This window comes from Triturus cristatus, chromosome 7 (assembly GCF_964204655.1).
Source record: "Triturus cristatus chromosome 7, aTriCri1.1, whole genome shotgun sequence".
In the NCBI taxonomy this organism is placed as follows: Eukaryota; Metazoa; Chordata; class Amphibia; order Caudata; family Salamandridae; genus Triturus; species Triturus cristatus.
The window spans coordinates 1,343,294,530-1,343,310,626 of record NC_140590.1 but is presented as its reverse complement, the minus strand read 5'-3'; the positions used below and the strand labels follow the sequence as shown (position 1 = coordinate 1,343,310,626).

The 16,097-nt window shown below is 44.1% G+C and overlaps 1 protein-coding gene across 2 annotated transcripts in view; it reads left to right on the top strand.

The window, feature by feature from the left end:
• The window catches only part of IMPA2 (inositol monophosphatase 2), a 278,123-nt gene that overhangs the window by 137,293 nt on the left and 124,733 nt on the right, over nt 1-16,097 (top strand). For both annotated transcript variants that reach the window (XM_085618988.1, XM_085618987.1), the window contains exon 2: nt 15,354-15,487. In XM_085618988.1, coding sequence (XP_085475114.1) covers nt 15,354-15,487 — 134 coding nt within the window. The remainder of the gene's footprint in view (nt 1-15,353; nt 15,488-16,097) is intronic.

Genomic DNA, 16,097 nt, shown 5'->3' with positions numbered 1-16,097 from the left:
TTATCCCATTTTACAGTCCAGGCGAGTAGGCCCTGATTCTGCCATTAAGCCTTTTCCTGCCTTCTGCCTCTGAAAGCTCCAGTCTGAGCTCGCATCTGTATCCATGAACTTTGTCCTACTCCCTGCGCGGCTAACGGTGCCTGACTCGGCCTGTCTGCCTGCCAAAAACTGTATTTCACCTTCAAGATTATCTGCTCTGCTCCGCTCCTCATCCAATGCATTCCTGTCTAGTAGCTTAAGTAAACATTCTTCCAGCTACCGAGCAAAGGGCCCGGCTTCTCTGTCTTTATGCAAGTAATTCATAGCCCTGTTACTATGGAAGATTTCTGCCCTCGCATCTAGTGTAGACACTTAGACGCTTGTACACGCACTAACAGTCAGTATAGTCAGTATAGAATAAGATTCTACCCTAAGAGACCTCTCTTTTTGGATAACACAGTTCTTTAAACATAGGATATTAGATATGATTTGGGATTAGGTTGACATAACCCCAGACTTCTGTCTCCACATGTAGAGCTAAATGTCAAGTCCCATTCTCCCCCTAGTTGCACGTCAAATCACACGTCATGCTGCTGCGCGCGCATCTCTGCCAAGTATTTTTGCTGACATTGCGAAATTCTTTCATGGAACCACCCATTTGTGACATCATACCTAATGACGTTCTTTAGTTACGCCTAGTTACACCCATTTTAGTTACGCATGTATGTCTTTATCTCTGTTATCAACTGTTACGCCTCCTGCATCTGTTTCACTGTAATGCCTCTTCTATAAAAATGATTACCTGTCAATAAAGTATGGTCCTTCACTTCCTGAACCTCCGTGGTGATGGAATATGAAGCCCACAAATTCGAATTGTGTTATTGGAATAAAGCCCGTTCCGAACCTCTAATACCACGGATTCTGCCTCTTATTTTACTGAGCTATTCTTATTAATTTTCCGCATCAAATTAAGTACCGGTAATTAAATTATTTACCACATATATGGCGCCCGAATAGGGACACTTTCTCATCTCACGCGCCGGAGGTGCGTTGCAGGCCCGGTCTCCTGCCACAGCTGGACGGACAACAACGCGTACCCACAGGATTTCCTGTATCTCCCTCCTGCCGAGCGGGGGTAACTGAGGCTGCGATCAACACCCAGACGAGGCGGTGAGAAGTGCGAAGTATCCCGACCAGAGCCTAGCTGAGAGAGCAAGATCCGAGGTATACAGAGGCCCACCAGGTTCCGAAGTTCCGAAGTTTCGAGTCGAGTCCAGTCCGGTCCAAGTCCAGTTCAGTTCAGTTCCGAGGCCTTCCGTTCCGAGCTACCCGGTGAGTACCATTGCCGGGGAGGCGTTCTGACGTGCACATAGGTTGTGCCGGTCAAGACGGGTTTGGGTACACAAATCCGGTCTGCACTGTTTCAGCAGTGTATCTGTACTGTTTAGCAGTATATCTAGTATGTCTAGTATATAATTCAGAATTACCTAGTTAGTGCCGAGTATTATGCTTAGTGACTAGTTCCCTAAATGGCCATCATTGCTGTTCATTAAATGTTAAATGTTAAATGTTTTAAATACGTTCTGCATATTGTGGTGTGAATGACTGTTCATTATTGTGTTTTGTTGTATTAAACGTGTTCAAAATTAGGTATCAGATCAGTTCTCAATATGCCGCTCTTTTCGAAATTAAGACAGATCAAAACTAGAAAAGGGGTACTCGAAGAAGCTGTTCCCATTCCTCCTAGGGACACTCCAGGGTACTTCATGTATCATAAACATGGCCTAGACGCCATATTATTTCTTGATTTATGGGTAGACTACACCAAGGAATTACCAGAAAGTCAGAGGTGGCCCGCAGCTGGGACCTGGGATGCAGATTGCATCATGAAAGTAGAGGAAGAATTATGGAAAAAGAAAGCTAGACAATCACAGAAAGATGCCATTGAATTATGGCGTAAAGAATCATATAGACGTACAGAAAAAGCACTCAGACAGGAAGAGAAAAGTAAGGAGAATTCAAATAAAGTCCGAGAAAATTTATTAATTGAAGAAGGTACCCGAGTAAAATCAGAACAAGTAGACAGACAAAGAAATGCCCTTATGAATGGTATGTATCCTCTTCTGGCCGAAGGGTTACCTAAGGCTACTCCGGAGATACCAAAAGACTTGCCAGCTCCGTTGTTTCCGATAAAATCACATCCCAAAGGGCATCCCAGAACCGCAGAAGATGTTTTCCTTTCCTCTTATTTAGACGACGCAGCTCCCGAGTATGCTAATACTGCACCACATAGACCGCCTGCCGAGGGGGTTCAACGCCAAGACCCTCCGTCTGTACCTCCGCAACAACAAACTCCGACACAAGTTCCGGCAAGCACATCTGTTTCTACAGCTGTACCCACACCTATGGTTGCTATATCACGTTCAACGAATCCTTTCACATCCAGCACCCCAGGCGGTGCTACAGGAGGTACAACAACCATTTTTTCCACGCCACCCAGAGTAAATAAACTTTCCTTTCAAGAATTAGCCCACCAACGTACGCCCAAACTAGTAACTCCCGACATGCTTAAGGAACTTCTAGTAGATTGTAGATATGATCCTGTGCCCGGCAAAGAGGACGAAATGCTGCTGGCATCATTACGTATCCGACGAGCTGCAATATATTTAGGGAGGCTACCAGGAATGACTACACATTTAGAAAATATATATCACTTTGTCCAGTCAGGGCGAGATTCTGAAAGTATTAATAGAGCCATGGAGTACCAGAAAGTGGAGATACAGGGGGAACTGTTACGTTTCCTCATAAATTGTGTGATCAGAAATCAAGATCGACCAGGGGTAAATCCGGAAGAAATGCGAATTCTTACCACATGGAGTCGGAATATATCAGAGGGGAGACATGATAAACTATTAAGTATAGTAGCTATGTGCCGAAAGATCCGCAAAGAAGTAGAACGAATACACGAAGAAAGATTAGCGGTAGACCAGCCTGAACAAAACGAGGAGGAGGAAGAATTAGAACTGCCCACAGGACAGTTAGAAACCATGGCCTATGTAGGTAGAGGAAGATCTTGTAATAATACTAGATGCTTCACTGATCCGATACGTCCGATACGTCCAGATAATAACAGAAATTTCCAAACCCCTATAATAAATATAAGGTCCCCCGAACATTCGTTCCAAGCCGCTGACAAATTACTCCGAGAACGAAGGGGTTATCATATACTCGATTCTATGGACGAACAAGAATTAGCCAGGTCAGCCGTTCACTGGGTTGATAGTCCCGGAAAATATAGTGATGATACACTAGCGCACACGTTTTTGAACCTCACCCCAGATGAACAGCGTTTAGCTGGTATCTACATGATTCAGCAACTCCTTATATTATATAAAAGCCAACACTCCGATCCTGGTCCCTTACCTGATATATTGACTGCATTACTCACGAATAACTGGAGAGGTTCAGGTACTGAGTTAATTAGAGAAATACTAGAATCCAGAAAGCAGTACATTCTTTTTGTATGTCCCGAACATGTCTCACTGCCCATCAAGGAAAGAACGACGTATTATATGGATAGACAGAATCCCTTACGCGAAGTCCACCCGATAAAAGGTGATGACAATCAGTTTAAACGTGTGTTTGTATACACACCCATATCTAAAATGGAACTATTAGAAATGAAGAAAGTGGTACCCAGTCATGACAAAGACCCAGCGGGTTTCCACCGTGAAATTAAAGACATGTTGCTCATGGGAGAGTATACCTATCCCGACATTATGAAAATATTAAAGGTATTAATGCCTGCGGGCATTTACGAAAAACTCAAAGAAAAGGATTGGGAGGTGGGAGACCAAAAGATAGATTGGACAGCATTAGAAAACGAAGAAACAGCTCGAGGTCCAGGTTTAGGGCTTGGGGAAAAGACCAAAATACTACCAGGTTTATTAGTACAGGTACTGCCACGTTTATTAACTACGAAAAAGGAAGACTGGGGTGCAATCTCAGCCTGTAAACAAAAGCAAGATGAAGACACTAGTGATTTCTATGCCCGATTCGAAAAATGTTTTGGTATAAATAGTGGAATAAAAGCAAGTAGCGAATCGTATCCACATCTGTTTGTGACAAAATTAGTTGAAAATGCCTTGCCCCAAGTTAAGAATAGAGTATTGAAATTCGAGAGTACCTGGCAAGGTAACACTCCGTTACAAATGCTACAGTACCATCACAATAGAATTAGAGAGGAACAAGAACATGAACAAAGACGCATGAAAGACACGAAAATGAAAATGCTAGTTTCCCAGACAGTTCCAGCTGACGGTCATAGAAAGGGTATGACACAGTCCAGTGTTTCAGCAGGTTCTGTAAAAGGGACATGCAACTATTGTAAACAGCCAGGTCATTATGTACACGATTGTCCAGTTTTAAAACATAATATCGCCATAGGTAATACAAAAGAAAGACCACGGCCACTTAGACAGGATCAGAACCAACAAGGAGCCCCGCAGCATGCACAGTCCATGCCAGCTCTGCAACAGTCTATGCCCGCTCCACCACCGCAGCCTATTGCTGCCACACAAACAACGACACGACAGATGTACCAGACCGCACAGTATGACTATCCTGATTATCAACGATACTCATGAAACAGCCTAGAGAGGGAAGTTGGCTTACCCCTTATCGAGGTCCCTGTAGATCAAGAAGGACCTTATGTACACAGTGAACTATTAGGCCAAGATAGAAAATTTTTACTTGATACAGGGGCAAGCCGAACAACCATTAAACGTAGTGAAGTTCCAGGGGCACCCCTCTCAGGCTCACAGAATATTTCCCTTGGTTTTTCAGGAAAACCTATCATTAACGAAGTATCACAGCCTCTTCCACTTACGATTGGTCCCTTGACACGAACTACAGATTTATTGCTTACTAAATCATGTCCAGAAAACCTGTTAGGTATAAAAACATTGAAAGCTCTAGGAGCTATAATATGTTGTTCTCCGGAAGGAGTAAGATTGTTTTTACGTGATTTCAAAGGGCACTATGTGTCCCGAGACATGGATCACCGACTGCAGACTTTACCCACACATTTATGGGCACAAGGCCCTACAGATGTTGGTTGCATGAACATTACACCATATCGAGTCACACTAAAGACAGGAGTGGTACTACCACGAATGCGACAATACAAGTTACCCCCAGATGCTGTAGTGGCTTTACTGCAAATCATTGACGAGCTTATTACCCAAGGAGTGGTTGTGGAAACCGACTCCAATGTATGTAATTCCCCGATAATTCAGATTCTTAAACGAACTGATCCAAAAGCCCCGCCAGTATATCGATTGGTTATTGATCTGCGCGAATTAAATAAATGTATTGTACCACAATACCCCGTAGTCCCAGACATTTCTTCATTACTGACAGCCATTGATTCCGAAGCAACATTCTTTACTGTAATTGATCTCAAGAATGCCTTTTTCAGCGTCCCAATAGATCCGGAAAGCCAATACTTGTTCGGATTTAGTTTAAATGGATGAAGCTTTAAATTCACACGCGCACCTCAAGGATTCACAGAAAGCCCCAGCATCTATAGCCAAGCACTGAAACGAGAACTTGACAGTATCCACATGCCAGTCAACACTGCCCTACTTCAATATGTCGATGATCTGCTGATCACCGCTAGAAGCGAACCTGAATGTGAAAAAGCCTCACTGACGGTTTTACAATTTTTGGCCGAAAAGGGGCACAAGGTGTCCCCTTCTAAGCTGCAATTCTGTGTCCAGCGAGTTGTTTACCTTGGGCACTCGCTGTCCAAGGAGGGAAGGCAGCTTACGTCAGACCGCATCCAGTTAATTGCTAACATGCCAATACCCAAGACACAAAAGGAGGTACGGGCCTTTATAGGCCTCACTTCATATTGTAGGCAGTGGATCCCTCAGTATGCATTTCTGGCAAAACCACTCATTCAGTTGACAACACAGGAGGCGGCCACATCGACTGTCCTCCCTTGGACTCAGGAACATACACAAGCTTTTGAAAGCCTAAAGAAAGTTTTATGTCAAGCACCTGTTTTAGCAACACCATGTTACAATAAACATTTTACGCTCTTTGTTACAGAACGCGAAGGTACTGCCTTGTCAGTACTCACACAGGAACAAGCAGGATCACACAAACCATGTGCTTATTTTTCTAGTACATTAGATCCCGTAGCTCAGGCTCTGCCTGCGTGCCTGAAATCAGTGGCAGCGACAGCTTTAGCAATCAGACAAAGCGATGCCATAGTGTTAGGACATCCATTGACAGTACAAGTACCACACGCAGTAGAGGTTCTCTTGAACCGAACGCAAACACAACACTTGACTATAGCAAGACTCACCGGTTACGAATTAACATTGTTTCAGCCACACATAGAAATCAGACGTTGTAGTACATTGAATCCTGCCACACTGTTACCAGTAGACGGAACAGACCCACTAGCACATGATTGTATTGAAGTCATTACTATCACGACGAAACCCAGACAAGACTTGACAGACGTCCCATTGTCAGATCCAGACCTGACGTTGTATGTAGATGGTTCATGTATGAGAACAAGTACAGGAGAGCTAGTGGCCGCGTATGCAGTCACAACAGACACTGAAGTCATTGAAACATATTGCATAAATACCTTGTCAGCTCAAGCAGCAGAGCTCATCGCTCTGACACAAGCCTGTACTCAAGCCACAAATAAGAAAGTCAACATATACACTGATTCACGTTATGCATTCGGAGTTGTACATGACTTCGGCGTGCTGTGGCGAGAGAGAGGTTATTTAACTTCTCACGGTGCCCACATTCAGCACGGACTCCTCATTCATGCCTTATTAGATGCAATACATCTACCCACTGCAATATCAATTATGAAATGTAAAGCTCATACGAACGTTACTGATATCATTTCCCAAGGCAATGATCTAGCTGACAGAACAGCTAAACAGACTGCTCAAACTCACACATCTGACATGACAAAGACAATAGTTCCGACACCAACACATTGCATGACGGTTAAGGATCCCACTCTTGACGTAATTGACATACAGACACATGCTACACCAGATGAAATAAAGAAATGGACTGAATTAGGAGGGATCCAAACAGATCAAGGATGGATGACGAAGGAAAAATCTATATGGTTTCTTCCCGACTCAATGGTCCAAGTCATCATTAACACCATACATAGTCCAGCGCACCTAGGAGAAAAAGCTATGCTAGACAGCATTCAACACATTTGGTTCAACAAACATTTACGAGCAGCAGCTAAACAAAAAGTTCGTACCTGTATGATCTGTTGTCAGTTTAATCCAGGTAAAAGCATCCCCGTAGAGCAGGGTGGATTTCAGCCTCCTGATCACCCTTTTGAAGTCCTCCAGATGGATTATATCCAGATGGAACGATGTCGAGGATTCAAATATGTTCTCGTAGTTGTCTGTGCTCTTTCCCGTTGGACAGAAGCATACCCGGTCTCAGATTACACTGCCCCGACTACTGCCAAACAGTTGGTTCGAGAATTCTTCCCACGGTACGGTTTACCACGTGTTGTCTACTCAGATAACGGCCAGCCGTTCTCATCCGAACTAATGAAACACGTTTCACTTTTGTTAGGCTATCAATGGAGATTTCACTGTGTTCGACACCCCGAGGCAGCAGGTCTCGTGGAACGACATAATCAAACTCTGAAAATTAGATTGTCCAAAATATGTAGGGAGAAAGGTGTCGATTGGGTAGTAGCCTTACCAGTTGCACTCTTTTACATGAGAATGGTAGCGCACTCTCGAACAGGGCTATCCCCTTATGAGGTGATCTTTGGCAGACCACCAAATATGTGGGGGACGCCTATACCACGCAAAATAACTGATGTTGACTGTAATATGCTGACAGATTACCTGGCTTCCTTGATGTCTGCACTACAATCTTGTCGTTCACAGGTAGCTGCAGCCTTTCCCGACAACACCGAGGTGAAACCCCATGACGTAGTTCCCGGGGACCTGGTGTTAGTGCGGAATTTTGACCGGAAGACTCAGCTGGATCCTAGGTGGAAATCGCCTCAACTTGTACTACTCACCACGAGGACAGCCGTGAAGATCGAAGGTCGCAAAGGATGGCTACATTCAAGTCATATCAAGAAATTTCATGGACTACCGTTTGATGTAAACGTTACACCTCGCGTGTCTTCACCGATTGACTCAAAGCTTCCTTTGGTTGAACAAAGCGATAAGGAACTATACAAACTAAAATTACGGTCTAATAAGTCAGACAATTTGATTGTTTAAGTCCTCTCCAAGGTGAATCGGTCGAATTTGTCTCTGACATGTATCCCCTAGACCTGAATAGAGAAAGAAACCGAAAGATACAGTTGAAAAAACATGCGTACTGTAAATCACTGCGTAGTCATTGCACAGTGGCGTTATTAATTTTGTTTTTCTTAAGTCTTTTAATAATCGCTGCAAGTATATTGTTGCACATATATTATCCTATTTCTAAACATGTTTACAATGTTACTGCTGAACATTCTTTTAGTGAATTACCTCCACATGAATTGTCCTATAGATTTGCGCTGCGCAATAACACTTTTATTAGTATGTTACATCATTCCCATCAGACTAGCAATGCTACAAATTGTTGGATATGTGGCCGACTCCCTCCCTATCAGAACTATAAGGGAATTCTGCCTCTCTTTCCATATCCGTTCACACACAATGGCTCCTGTGGAGCATGGTTTAGTTTAATTAATTCCTTAGATTCAAACTCCGCAGCTTATCAAGACAACTGGGTATGGGGAAACCTGAACTTAGTTTTGCTTAAAGTCTGCTACCCTAACAAGGAGGGACTTCCCAAAAGAACAGGAACTGATCTAGAAAATGAAGTATACGGATTAGGTAATTTTACACTTAACCTCATGATCCTGAACGTTGAATCTGAAGCTACACCAATCTTGCCCGCCATGTCAGTATTCCCAGTAAAAGGGGAACTATGTATAAGAAAGAATGGCTCCATACACATGGGCCATAGTAAATGCACCACTGTGATAAAATTCAGTGATCAAGGCAAGTCTACATTTAGAGCTTCTCGCCATTCCTACTTCGTATGTGGTCAGACTGCATATATACGTTTGCCTCTAGATTGGGATGGTACCTGTTACATCGGATTCCTTTTGCCACCTGTTTTCCTAGCTCCTCCTGATTATCACAGAAATACTCATTTAGTACACAATAGAGAATGGAGAGATCTCCCAATTGTCGATTACACTGAGACGGCATGGGAAAAGTATACAGATTTCAATAAAGGTTTCTTCCCCTATATAGGTACAGTCACTAATAGTAAGTTGATACGTAGATTAACGAGAACCCTTGAAGCAGTAGTGAACGAAACTATTTCCGCCTTAGGCAATTTAACAGAAGAGCAGTCTGCTATGCGGATTGTTGTGCTTCAAAATCGTCTTGTCCTTGACGTCATCCTGGCCGATAGGGGCGGAGCTTGTAGGGTCATCGGATCAAGTTGTTGCATTTTCATACCAGAAAATTCGCCGTCAGTATATAAAGCCATAACCCGCCTTCATAAAATTGTAAGCCAGATACACCAGAGTCCAGGCACCTGGACTTGGTCCGGTTGGTTCTGGGGCGTGTTGTCAGCCTGGGGATGGAGGGTCCTATCCTTCCTAGGTATTGGCTTTCTCATATTATTCAGTTGCTGCTTATGTCTACAATGTGGGCCAGCGATTTGTGGTCTGTGTGCCACCTCGTGTATCCCACATCCAAGTTTTCGCTCGAGATCCCGGAAGAAGAAAGAAGAACAAATGATGTTATATGAACAGATCGATGGATTGATGAAGATTGATATCTCCTAAGGGCCAGTAGGGGACAAGGAGGGAATGTGGAAATATGGATTTTTATGGTCGGTTATGTCCCCTATCTTGGACCCCAACGGTTTCATGTATAAATCACAAGTACATGTATGTTCCCTCCAGTTCCAGTTATGAAGACGCAAACACATGTGCGTCCACCGTCAACATGTCCTCTTTCAGATCCGCCATGAATGGGCCGGATATTCTATTCCTAAGTATGAAAGGCCACCGGCTTTATATGGTTCATTTATCCCATTTTACAGTCCAGGCGAGTAGGCCCTGATTCTGCCATTAAGCCTTTTCCTGCCTTCTGCCTCTGAAAGCTCCAGTCTGAGCTCGCATCTGTATCCATGAACTTTGTCCTACTCCCTGCGCGGCTAACGGTGCCTGACTCGGCCTGTCTGCCTGCCAAAAACTGTATTTCACCTTCAAGATTATCTGCTCTGCTCCGCTCCTCATCCAATGCATTCCTGTCTAGTAGCTTAAGTAAATATTCTTCCAGCTACCGAGCAAAGGGCCCGGCTTCTCTGTCTTTATGCAAGTAATTCATAGCCCTGTTACTATGGAAGATTTCTGCCCTCGCATCTAGTGTAGACACGGAATGGACTGACATTTTTCATAGATCCCGCCACACTGCACACAACACGTCCAGTACAGAAACAGCATACAAAATTGTGTCCTACTGGTAATTGACCTCGGCAGGAACGACCTCCTGGAGCACTGAGTGCTCCAAGGAGTGCTGGAAGGGTTGTGGGGGGACGAGTTCGCTGCTCCACCTTCTATGGCACTGCCCCAAACTTGCTCGCTTCTGGGACCTGGTACTAGATGACATTGACGGTGCGTTTGAGACCTCTATCCCTAGGTTTCCAGCTTACACGAACCCTGGGCTTCCCAATCCACTGAGGTTTTCACTCCACTCGCGTCGAGAGAAGCAAATGGCATCAGCTTTAGGTGCAGCACATCAAGCGATCCTTGCTCTATGGGGAACTGACAGAAACCCTCAATACACACCTTGGTTACACAAACTCTGGTTCATCCTGGGAATGGAAAAGTTGTCATTAACAGTGGACCCAAGACCATACGACTATGCTATAGAGTGGGCTCCCTTCATACACCTTCTATCTTTTGAATTAAGTGAACTGACATGATTAACCTACCTGAAATTACTTCGGCTACCTCCACGTAAACTCTCGGAGACGCCGACCCTAACACCCGTTGACTTTTGACATGATCAAATCCCATCACTTACCACTTAACTGCACTTTATGAAGGAATAGGGGTATGGGGGTTTGTTTTTGGGATTTATCATGTTTTCTTATGGTTATTTGCTTCAATAGCGCTGCCAGCCCCAGGGTTGTAGGCAAGACGCTGTATATATATTTCTATCTGGTCTTCGCACCCTGCCGGCCCCTTGGGGTTGTAGGCACTCTGCTGTGTTACAACTTCACTGCGGCATCAAAAAGAGTTGATCCATAAATATTAGCGACCGTAGACAATGCAAAAAGTTTGTGTGAAGTACCATTCAAGAAAGCCTCTTTAAAGAATGGGAAAAGATTATGGTGTGCAACCCAAGTTTCTAGTTCATGTAATAACTTCAACATCAGGTAGTCCTATCAGTCAGTAGTTTGATGGATCTGTGCAAGATGCTGTTTAATATAGCGGGAGCAGCAATGCCCCCCTCCCATGTATCCAGTAAACCTTTGTTGATGTTTGCCTGCTTTCCCGATGCATCTTCATGACCCACCCAGGTATTTTCATGGACCTCCCTGGTGAGAATCTCAGAGCTGGGCCTAATGGGGCCTCTATATGAAACGCTCTGAAACACTATTTAAATGCAAGTGCAATGCAGTGCAGTACTGCACAAATCATTAGATGATGTGCCATGATTTGCTCGGATAGGACTCTTGCAAATCAAGGAAGGTCCAGTTTGGTGCATTTCCCAGTATGGAGGAGGCACTTGTTGCCGGGCTCCTTTTTTCCGAAGAAAATTGGAGACCTCTTCTGTAGTGATTTACAAGTTCTGATTGCTCTAACTGACCCTTTAAACAGGTGGCCTTGCAGTATTTCTAGCCCCAAGGCAGAGTCGTGTCTACCTGGAACTGCGCGTGTGAGTACTTTACACCCTCTCATCTGGTTGACGTGTGTGTCTGTCAGCAAACCCCTCCTCATTAAGCCTCCTCCCCTCCCCTCTTCAGCGGCTAGGGGCGGGTGTCCTCCTCCACCCAAGACTACTCCTCCCAAGACCACTTCTCCCACAGTGTGAGGCAGGACAAAGGAAAGGCATGCCTTCCCTGCAGTGCCTGCGCAGAAATGTTGAAAGACCTTGCATTTCATAGTAAGGTGCCAGCCCATACTTTATGGACTCGATCAATACATAAACAAGCCTATGTTTCCTGTTGTTGATGCTGTGTTTTTAGGTCGAGCCTAGTGCAGCGCGCATGCGCTACTCTAGGAGATGACCTTTTGGAATCGGTCTGCACTTTTTAGAAATTCGTGCATGGCATTCACCTTGCGGGAGCGAGCAGCAGGGGCCATCTGATTGTAATTAGCGTGGCCGTGCAGCCCCGCTTGTTTACATTTGCCTTGCCTGTCCTAAATGCTTCCAAGATTTTCCTGCATTTTAAGTTACAGGCTTCCGCGAGCAGCGGCGCGCATGGGCCATCTGTTGGCAATTTGCCTGGCCGCGCTTGTTCTCCATAGGTGTCTTTTCACTCACTCCTGCGTGCTCTTAGTTTCGCCTCCTCGACTCCGCCATTCCCACCCCACACGTACAAACACACGTAAACGCTACATTTTTCTTCTCCCTAGTTGTCAATATTTTCAACAGCTATGTACCTCCTGAACACTCTTTACCATTGAATCCTAAGTACAATTGGCACATGTCCGATTTTCAATCTGTGCCCTCTGCAGAGAGGCCAAGAATTGGATGGGCATGTAGTCCAAACATCTTATGAACCACTGACGAGAACTATGAGAAACTCGCACAGCCTTTAGCTTCAACTCCAAATCTGTCAATCATACCCCATCAGGAGCAGCTACCCCTTCCTGGAGCATGCCTAAGGGCACTCAGTTCACAGTAGGCGCTTCACAAGAGCCACATGAGGCCAGAAAAAAGAGCTACAGAAAGATCTGAGAAAAGAAAATGCTCTTGGGAAATAGAGACACATACACCATGCAGCAAGAAGTAATCCCTGTAGATTCTAACTAGGAATGCATCACTGAATTATATTCAGAAGAAATTCTGCACACATTGTCGAGAAAGAGTCACTGTTTCAGATGAGAATATAAATACAGAGTGCAGTGATGTCCACTTCCTGATAACATCCTTGTACCTATGGAACTTTTGTATGGCTGTGGTTTGTATTGTAATCTGCACTATGGTTACTATACGAGACTACATGGGACTGATGCTGTGCCTCCCCCTGGACATGATGGTGCATACCATTGGATACCTGAGCACGTTACCCACAATTGATTACATGACCGACTGTATCCATACACTAGTACAGTTATACCTGCGGTCCTGTCTATGCATTGAACATGTTGTTATTATGTGGAAAATTATAAATAAAGGTGATTAAAAAAAAAAAAGAATATAAATACAGAGCCCAATCGGGTCCCGTTTCAATGTCCGAGTCTAGTTATTGTCGGTGCTGAGCACTGGCAGGACACGCCCCACTTTAAGCACAGGGCCATATCTTCCTATTCTGGGAAGAAGTGATGTTTATATCCTGTTCGGGGTTTAACCCCCCCATGAACACTCTGCTTTCAGCCGTTTCATGAAATATATGCCGCAGGAAGACAAACGCTACTCTCACTAACTCTCTACCAGAGACCTGTAAAATTACATTTTGGGCAAGCAAGTTTTCTCTCTCTGAGTGGGGTACGCAGAATTTGTTGACATCCATCACCACTGACTGACCCTAAAAGGGTGCAGGTCTTCCGAGATTGTTTTAAAATGGTGGTGGGGGGGTGGGGGGGGGGGGGAGTAGTCGGTCTTCAACTGACTGTGGAAATATGGATTTTTATGGTCGGTTATGTCCCCTATCTTGGACCCCAACGGTTTCATGTATAAGTCACAAGTACATGTATGTTCCCTCCAGTTCCAGTTATGAAGACGCAAACACATGTGCGTCCACCGTCAACATGTCCTCTTTCAGATCCGCCATGAATGGGCCGGATATTCTATTCCTAAGTATGAAAGGCCACCGGCTTTATATGGTTCATTTATCCCATTTTACAGTCCAGGCGAGTAGGCCCTGATTCTGCCATTAAGCCTTTTCCTGCCTTCTGCCTCTGAAAGCTCCAGTCTGAGCTCGCATCTGTATCCATGAACTTAGTCCTACTCCCTGCGCGGCTAACGGTGCCTGACTCGGCCTGTCTGCCTGCCAAAAACTGTATTTCACCTTCAAGATTATCTGCTCTGCTCCGCTCCTCATCCAATGCATTCCTGTCTAGTAGCTTAAGTAAACATTCTTCCAGCTACCGAGCAAAGGGCCCGGCTTCTCTGTCTTTATGCAAGTAATTCATAGCCCTGTTACTATGGAAGATTTCTGCCCTCGCATCTAGTGTAGACACTTAGACGCTTGTACACGCACTAACAGTCAGTATAGTCAGTATAGAATAAGATTCTACCCTAAGAGACCTCTCTTTTTGGATAACACAGTTCTTTAAACATAGGATATTAGATATGATTTGGGATTAGGTTGACATAACCCCAGACTTCTGTCTCCACATGTAGAGCTAAATGTCAAGTCCCATTCTCCCCCTAGTTGCACGTCAAATCACACGTCATGCTGCTGCGCGCGCATCTCTGCCAAGTATTTTTGCTGACATTGCGAAATTCTTTCATGGAACCACCCATTTGTGACATCATACCTAATGACGTTCTTTAGTTACGCCTAGTTACACCCATTTTAGTTACGCATGTATGTCTTTATCTCTGTTATCAACTGTTACGCCTCCTGCATCTGTTTCACTGTAATGCCTCTTCTATAAAAATGATTACCTGTCAATAAAGTATGGTCCTTCACTTCCTGAACCTCCGTGGTGATGGAATATGAAGCCCACAAATTCGAATTGTGTTATTGGAATAAAGCCCGTTCCGAACCTCTAATACCACGGATTCTGCCTCTTATTTTACTGAGCTATTCTTATTAATTTTCCGCATCAAATTAAGTACCGGTAATTAAATTATTTACCACATGACCAAGACACATTAAAACAAGCATTGGCATAGCTAATCGGTCTCGCTTTTGGGACCTTATCAGTATTTAGTTATGCAGCACAACATCCTTGGTGCAACAACATCAACTGTTGCATGGCTAAACACTTATAAGGTCCCAAAGGCGAGACCTATTGGCTATGCCAATGCTTGTTCTACTTTCTGTTTCCCTTTTTTTTGTTTTAATGAACCATGATTATATGACTCATTATCTATTTAAACCTACTGCAGGCAGCTTAGGTTAAAGTAACCTGTTTTTCCTTTCATATGCAGGTGATTAGAAACGCTCTTACAAAAGAAAAACGGGTGTCAACAAAAACATCTGCAGTAGACTTGGTGACGGAAACCGACCACTTTGTCGAGGAGTTAATTATCTCTGCTCTCAGGGAGAAGTTCCCCTCTCACAGGTAAGTGCTTCTCATTGTGAAATTTGTTGTGGCGTACATGCTAAAAGAGCATTATTTTAACTTTTTTTTTAGGGAACTATAGACCTGGGAGCAAGTAATATTTAAACGCATGCACACATGTACTTAATTATTATTAGTAGTAGAACTGTCACTGTCATTTAAACGGTTTCAAATCTTGAAGCCGTGTTGTAGTTTGACTGTATTCTCGCACCGCACTGCCTGTCTGGAACGCATGCAACTAATTTGGCTTAATCTTAAAAGCTGATTTCCATGAATCAATATTTGAACCCTCTGTACATCTTGTCTCTTTAAGAACAAGTTCCAGCTGGTCCTTATATTATCCTGCCCATATTTTCTATTGTGTGTTAAGCATCAGATTCAAACCAAAACAATGATAGCCCCATAAAATGTAGCCTTTTGTTCTCCATCCCGCCATCTCTCTTATTTTTCTTTAGCGTCAGTCTACCCTTGACCCATCACAGCGGGAGTCGGATGTCAGTTGTTATTTATTTGTTCCTAGTAACTCCCTTTTGTTGCATACTACAGTTTGACCCAGGCCCATCTTATTACTGGTTCGTTTTTTGGGCCTCTGAAAGATTCTGACTCAAAT